The sequence below is a fragment of the Coffea arabica genome, chromosome 11c (genome assembly GCF_036785885.1).
Source record: "Coffea arabica cultivar ET-39 chromosome 11c, Coffea Arabica ET-39 HiFi, whole genome shotgun sequence".
NCBI classification, from domain to species: Eukaryota; Viridiplantae; Streptophyta; class Magnoliopsida; order Gentianales; family Rubiaceae; genus Coffea; species Coffea arabica.
Window position 1 is genome coordinate 39,218,215 of NC_092330.1, and position 8,359 is coordinate 39,226,573.

At 36.0% G+C, this 8,359-nt stretch overlaps 1 protein-coding gene across 1 annotated transcript; it reads right to left on the reverse strand.

Moving 5' to 3' along the window:
- Positions 1–3,584: 3,584 nt before the first annotated feature.
- On the reverse strand, positions 3,585–7,101 carry LOC113715603 (uncharacterized). The gene is made up of 7 exons (XM_027239845.2): positions 6,884–7,101; positions 6,714–6,789; positions 6,560–6,621; positions 6,275–6,435; positions 5,571–5,811; positions 4,695–4,867; positions 3,585–3,850 (listed from the first exon to the last, which is right to left on the reverse strand). The coding sequence occupies exons 1-6, from the start codon at positions 6,884–6,886 to the stop codon at positions 4,700–4,702; spliced, it is 711 nt and encodes a 236-aa protein (XP_027095646.1). The 5' UTR covers positions 6,887–7,101; the 3' UTR covers positions 3,585–3,850; positions 4,695–4,699.
- Positions 7,102–8,359: the final 1,258 nt, after the last annotated feature.

Below are 8,359 nucleotides of genomic sequence, written 5' to 3' on the forward strand. Positions count from 1 at the left end.
ATTCAATAACTATGGCAAGACTTTGGAATGCGTCGTAATTTGAAATGTGAAGTACAAATATGAAAAGGTTCTGAAGGAAAAAAGAAAATGAATAAAAATGGAAAACTAAGAGAATTGAGACGGGCTTTAATGATATTTTTGGACTTCAATCTTGATTTGGGATTACAATCTAATTACTTTCGTGAGTTGAGTCCAATAGTTAATATATCAAATTGAGATAACAAAATAGGATAATTTTTTATATATTGTCAATGTATGATTTTTTTTTTCCACTAGTAGATTTAGATCATGTTATAAAATATGAATTCAAACTTTAAATTCAAATCATGTACATATGACATATATCCAACTGTTAGTGTAAATAAAAATTACTACACTATTAGTGCATAATATTGCTGAAAACGAGTCGAGTCGAATCGAATTTTGGCCTAATCGATTCGAGTCTCGATTTAGTTTTATCAAACTCTAACTCTAACTCTAACTCTAACTCCAAATTAGATGTTCATCGAGTTTGAGTTGAAAGAAACTAATATTTGGATTCGATTTGACTTCTTAGCATCCCTAACTTTAACCAATTGCTTAAACTTATTCTTATTTAGGTTAGAATTATTTAAAAACTCCGCTTAAAACTACATGTTTTCGGCTTTGTCCTCCTGATTGTTGAATGTAATCAATCCATACCCCCAAGGCTTTCAAAGTTGCCCATGCAATCATAAATTCGTATGATTTCATTGTCTAATATGCATATGTTACAAGAGTAGCATGCGTAAAAAAGAAATTTAAATTGGCTTTAAAAAATTGTTACAAGAGAAATATAAGTATAAACCATAATGAGAGTAATGTTCTGGCCATATATATAGGAAAACAAAATGGCCAAATAAAAGGGCCAGAATCTAAAAGGACCATGCATAGGCCTAAACTTGGGTTTTACAATTTGAAAAACGATTGCCAATTGCGTCGATGATTTTCTTTTTTCTTTTTTAATTTGTTTGGGGTGAAAATCAAATTTAAACATATCATATACAGATAAGCTTCATCCCCAAAATAATTTTCGACCTATTTCGACTAGGAAAAGGAGAAGGTAGAAGGATAAAAAATTTCCTGACCGTTATTCAAGTTGGCCACTGCCTTGGAATCACTGACCACCCTCCGCTTATATACATCATCAGGGATGGAATGAACCCTATTGCGTAATCTTGTTGCCGCAGATATAAACCATCTTCTAGTTCTTGACCTAAGATCCACGCAGCTAAATACCATCTTTTCTGTTTTTTTCTACTTTCTTCGTCGAGGAAAACAACTCAGGGTTTCAGCAAGCAATCGTAGCTTAAAAAGTATCCTAAAGAGTCATGAAAGTGAAGCTAAGGATTCGGGGATATCAAGAACCCGACAACCAAGTTCAAGAAACTGTTCATCAAAGAGTCATGGAGAATACATACGGACATGGGGTTGCATGGAGGAGAGGTCCGATCCTAGGGAAAGGAAGTTTTGGCTCTGTATATCTGGCAACTGCAAAGAATCCATCAATCCATTATAGGTGCCTTCCGTTGGTCATGGCTGTGAAATCAGCAGAGGTTTCGGTTTCAAGTTCGCTTCAGAAGGAGAGAGAAGTATTAAGTTATCTCAGTGGCTGTCCGGATATCATTCAGTGCGTCGGCGATGAAACAACAATCGGCAGCGATGGCAGAATGGTTTACAACTTGCTGTTGGAGTATGGTTCTGGTGGGACGCTTGCAGATAGGATCAAGAAATCGGGCTACAGGGGATTGCCCTTACGCGAGGTAAGATGTTTTACTAAATCTATTCTTAAAGGGTTAACTTACATTCACGAAGTTGGTTTCGTACATTGTGATTTGAAACCTGAAAATATCTTGCTTGTGCCCAAATCAAGAAAAACAAATACAGAATTTATTGCGAAAATTTGTGATTTCGGGCTTGCTAGAAGAGTTCAGAAGAGCAAGAAGAGGAAACTAGAGCGCTACTTTAATGGCACTCCTATGTATCTGTCGCCTGAGGCCGTGAGGGATGGTGTGCAAGGAACCCCTTGTGATATCTGGTCACTTGGATGTGTTTTGCTGGAGATGTTAACTGGAAAGCCTGCATGGGATGAAGGGATGGATGAGGAGGGTGCCTTGAACAAGATTGGTAAAGGGACTGCAGTTCCTAAAAAACCAAGAAATCTGTGCCAAAGTGCCAAGAGTTTTCTCAACTGTTGTCTCAAAAGAATGGTTAAGGGTAGACTGTCGGCTAAAACATTGTTACACCATCCATTCGTGAACGGATTGAACGATGATGATGATGATTATGATTATGATAATTGTAATGGAGTGCTTGAAGAAGAAGATATTGATGATATGGATGAAGATTGCAGCTGTTTATCTGCAGAGCACTGAGCAGACGTCTCCTATCAGTTGGGAGATAATCCAATGGTGATTGATGGGAATAGCTAAAAGAATTGTATTGCACTTGATTGCATGAGGAACAAAGTTGGAGCGTACGGTACAGATTCCACATGTAGTCAAGTACTTGAAAGTTGTGTATAGCTAAAAGAATTGTATTGCAGATTATGACAAGTTCTTTTAGGTAACAATCGGAGTACTGTTTACAAACCGAACATAAAGTATAAAGATTGTAGATTTGGTTTGATCAATTGAATCATCATAACCTGCACATTATAAACACGCAGATGAATGAAATATTGAAAGGTTTATTTAGTTAATTATATTGACTATTGTTTAGTGCTCAAGGTTTTTCACTTGTCTTGCCTTTAAATCACAGTTTTTGTCTTTTCGAATGTTCATAGTTCATTATACTAGTTCATCTGGCAATGGTTTATGAATGTACCCGTAGGGGCTCTCTTTCAAGAGAAGGTGCAGAGGAGGTCAAAAGTGAAAATTTTCATACACGTTCATAGGAAGTTTAATTTGTTTTAATCTGAAATAGCAGTTACTTACTTCAATTTAGATTGAAATCAGCAAAAAATCAATCGCACGATCGTGCATTTTTATCTTGTCTATAATCTCATCCGCCAGGCAAACTCCTTACCGTCCGCCAGATGTTGCCTAAAAAGATTATGCTTACCATAGAGAGAGGGACAGAAGGAGGAATGGTTTGATAAAGAAATCATGCTTCGTAGTTTGTAGGAAACGAAGGGATGAAACATGAAAGAGAAACTTCGTTTGAAACGTTTGAAAATCAGAAAACAAAAGCTCCAAAAAAAAAAAAAGTAGAAATTTATTCGAAAGTTGAATGAATCAAAAGCTAACTAAAACAAGAGGGTTTTTAAGCGTTTTGTTTTCAGCTGTTTACTATGTTCCTATTGGCCCATGTTTGGTTAGTTGTATCATTGGAGTACAATCTAGCAGAAAATATTGATGAGGCTTTCAGAACGTTGCTCAAACGGCAGCTCTAAATTGATGAGGCTTTCAGGACATTAAGTTTATCATCAAAATGCACTATAACCGAGAAAAAAAATGAAGCAATATCTTTCCCAAAGTGATGGGATCAAGTTTGGCGACGACGGAGGAAGACAGAGTACAACATTCCTCTTGCAATATTGCATGTCAATGAACTAGCGCTGCATATGCTCAAACCAAAAGTCTAAATTTATTTGCACTTAGAAACTGATACGCGATCAACAATCTTTCATCAAGTAGGATGAAACAAACAAAATAGTGGAGATGTTTGACAACAAAAGAATCAAACCTCTGAAAGCTACCTTCGCCAATCAAAGTTTTCTCTAAGATTTCAGTCATTTCCTAAGAGAAATTCTTTACTATACAGTTGCAGACAAAAGGAAAGTTCCATGAAGCAAAAAGGTCTTCAACACCGAAGTCAGTCTGCCACCACCCTGAAATAGGAAAAGAAAGATTAGAATTTCATGACAAAAGCAAGAGGAAGAAGGGAAAAGGGGAGAGTTGGTGGTCGCTAAGACCAAGGATGTCAACAGTAACAAAGGTCCAAAAGTGATAAGATGGGCTTTCTGGTCTGTAATGTAACTGTTGGGAAGAAGGTAAAGCAAAGAAAAGAAGACCTTTAGCATCATGAAATTGCAGAGAGAGCTCTATGTCATTTCTACAAATTTGCTATTTTCACCTTTGGAATCCATCCAGATTGTTTCAAACTTCTATTAAGAGATGCGCAAACACGTAAATCAGCAAACACATTTTGCAGCAGGATATAGCAGCAATTCTTGAACTGGGACATACTGGGTGAAGCTAAACTTCAGCTTTCCCAACTTTCTATAATTATTATAGCAACAGTGTGGACGTAAATCCTGCCTCCGCTTGTAAAAGTAAAATCCCAACAAAATGACCAACTAATGCTGGCACGAAGGTGGTTGACTAGTAATATCAATGGGTCTGAAAGTATTCATTGCCGTTGTGAATCTATAGTAACTGTTTAACTTCTCTAGCTGGTAAAAATTTTGACAGCTTCTGGATATGCATAGCATTTTGCTTTATACATGAGCAAGCCAAGCATTAGCAGATATAATATTCCAGTAGCTGCATGAGACAAGCCAAAGACAGCTCATTTCCCCTACAAGTTCCAATAGTGATTGCTCTCTCATGTAGACTTAACAGTTTCAGGTCTGTTCAAAACAATCATTTTTGTCCATAAACTCTCCTTTTGTTTTCCCCCTTGATAATGAAGCTAAAATAGATAGACTAGAGCATCTGGTGAAAGACAATTACCTATCTCATTTTCTTTTCACATACACCTCAATGATGTCATTCTCCTCCATTTCAAGCCCAGCAGGGGTGGCAGTAGGACTAATTTTATCTCCATCAAAACAAAAAACTAGATTCTGCAAATCAAGCTTGACCTTTTCAGCATACATCTTGAAGAGTCTCTCAAATTTATCATCCTACAAAAATGAAGAGATTCTTGATTACAAATCATGAACAAGCAAGTTCTATTGGATATCATAGCAGAGAATATTTTACAGTTGTTTGCCATCATTGACATTCCAAAAGAAGCCTTTTGACACCCAAGTTTGTGAAGGGCTAGACATTCTTCCATATAAGTTGTACTTCTGAAAGGACCATACTACTGCACCAAAAGATGAAAGGAAAAAAGAAGCAGTAGACAATCAAGCAGGACATGATCTTGAGGATTGAAGAGATTTTCCATACTGAGTGCAAGGCCTAAGTTAGTGATAGATAAGGTAGATCCCACCCAGGATGGTTGGCCGAACTAAGATTTAGCAGTTCTGCTATATTGTGAAAGAGTTTCTTGCCTGCAACAAAGATTGATCTACTTGATATTCCTAATTGAAACTGGAGCTGTTACTGAATTTACTTTTCAGAAATTCTCAAGTATAAAAGTACTTTTACCTGTTATCCAGAGACTTAGCAATTTCCAAAATTCCAATTTTTAGGAATAAATAACATAGAACTGATTTTTCTTCTTTATACTTATGCTCAACAGTTGAGCTCCCAAGTAGGTTAAAGTCCAGACATACAAAATCTTTCAGATCTTATCTAGTCATATATCACCATATCTATGTGTTACCAGGCTAATGAATTTCAAAAACTTGTACTGCAAAACAATTGCAAGCGATTGAATACCATGAAAACTCTAAATTGCTTGGGTCCATCCTTGTCCTGGATCGTAATTACTATCTTTGCTCTGTCCTGGCAAGTATCTGATGGCTGTTCTGCAATACCTCTTGTAGGAGATTGTGATGATGCATTAAGGTGGCTTTTCATAGATTCTGCAGCAGCAAACTCTTGTCTCACAGATTCCTCAACAGCTTTCAATGCATCCTTTGCTGATTGGGCTAGCGAAGCCAATTCCTGCCTTTTCAGCCTACAAGTAAAAAAATCACATACTATTAGAAACCCAAAGACAGCAAAATAACAGGATAACTTAATTGTTGAACACAATTGGAGATTTTCCTTCTGTTAGTCCACTACATTTGATATCTTCCTCTGCTTCAGCTTTGACATTCAAAATAACCATACAATCTCATTTTCTGATTAGCAAATAAATTACTAAACAACATTAATAGGCAGCCATCACGACTACTGAAGGATAAATTCATTACCTACCAAATTTAAAAGTAAGAACTACTTATAGCAAGACCATGGCTCCCTAACCAGAAATATTCTGATAAGCAAAAACCTGAACTTTTCATGACAATTAAATTAAAGCATTCTTTAAGAGAAACCTCCAAAGCTTTCACGAGAATTGACAAACATTGAAATTACACAGGCTAAACAAGAAATATATCAAGAAAAGAATACAAGAGCACAAGAAGATAGAAAACTACCTCAGCTCCTTTATGGTAGAATCTTCATTAAGCTTTGATGTATCATTGGTCATTTTAGGTGGAGGAGGCAACCAGTCTTCTTCTTCTTCTTCTTCTTCCTCTTCATTTTCATCACAATCAATTACTTGAACCACTTTCCCCTTATTATCATTCTCTTCAACCTATCCAATTCAAAATTACCATAAAAAACCCACCTCAGAGTATATTTAATTCAATCAATAATTCACGAGTACAGAAAGAACCAATCTTGAACACCTAAAGTTCGATAAAAGACTAGAAACTTACAGCAGAATCAGCTGTTTTTCGCTTTTTCTTACAACCCACTGGGGGAGCGTCCAAAGGATCATCTATTAATTCAGAATGAAAGTAATAAAACAAAATCAGTCAACAAAGAATAACAGCCCAAAAAATAAAAGAGAGACCGAGAAAAAGAGCATACCATCAACAATGACGACGTTGAAGGGCTGAACGCGCCTATAATCGAAAAGGGGTTCTAGTTCTTCCATAGAATCAGCCTAAAAACATCAAAAAATGAAAATTAAAAGGTCGAATTCAAAAACCCACAACTTATATGTTGGATAAAATGGGGGGAATTGATTTTATTCTCACCATCGATGGAATTTGAATCGGATTGCCTATTTATCCTGTCTACTTTTTCGGCGCTTTTCGTTTTCTCGTTCAAATTCGTATTACAAAAAAGGAAAAAATCATGACCGGTGCGCGGATTTGGGCCAGGGTAATGGCCTCCAGGATTTCTACATTATTCAATTTTACAACCCTCTCCTTTCTCATAATTACTCTGCTTCCTCTAGAGTTAGAATGACTGTACTAGGAAGCCTCCCTTCTTATGAATTTGGTCTATTAAGGGTACTTTTCAGACACCTTATATTCGATGGAAACCTAATAGAGTCAATAGGATAGTAAAATGAAGATAGGTAAGGGGAAATGGATTATTGTGCTAATTAGCAAGAGAGAAAATATAAAAGTTTTTTAACTTCTTGAAAGTTTAAAAAGCATTTTAGTGGTATACCAAACTATTAAAAGCACTTTCTTTGCGTTGGCAGAATTGAAGAGTTTTAATGAGCATATTGCTTATTTCAATTTTTGAATTAGAATGTATTTGAGAAAGATTGAAAAGTATTATTACAAGATATATAGTTGGAGGATGGTCGTTATTTGGTATAAATATGTAGAAAATATTTATCATGGCATATGTCCCTTTCTTTGTACAAACTAACTATAATAATCGTGACCAAATTGGATGCGCTTGAGATGAAGCATTCGTACGTGATCCTAACCAAATTGGATCCGTTCGAGATGAAGCGTGCTAATTTGTCTAAAAACTCAAGAGGTGTTTGGTTGATCAAAATATTTGCTCAAGGAATGGTTTCAAATTCAATCACGTCAATACATGGTGTGTGTTTGACGTGAGTCGGATGAGTTAACAGGAATGATAAGTCTCTTCTATGGGTTTACTGATTAACTGCACTTAGAAAGTCATCTTAAGTTATTCAGTTTAATCTAAAAATGAGAAGGAAAAAATGCATGACACCATCTTAGTATTAAAAAAAAAACTTCTCTACTTTATTACTATTGCTCTTTCGTTGACTCACCACTCCTCTCGGGCGCTCTTTTGCCACTCTCCTCTTTTTTCTTCTTTCTTTTATCGATTTGATCTTTCGCCTCATCCTTTATAAATAGAATTCTTTATAGACGTATCTGTGTATCTCGGTATTAAAAATTAATTTTTGTGATGGGATAGCATAGTGATAGTTTTGGCATGACAAAAATAAAAGGGCCACAGCTAAGATGGGATAATTCCTCAAAGAAATATGTTCATAAGTAAATAAGATGATAAGAGAACATTTTCATGCATTTGTTGAAATTATTGTATCGAGAATTGACAAATTGTATCTGATTTCGATTGAAACTAGGGTTTTTTAGATTTGGGGATTGTATTGTATTTAAGGAAATATTATAATGTTTTGGTAATCAGTAGCTGCCGGTGTTTGCCATTAGTGGTGGAGGATACGTGGCTTAGGAACGAGAGAGACAGAAGGTGAGTGAGTGCGAGAGAGAGAGAGA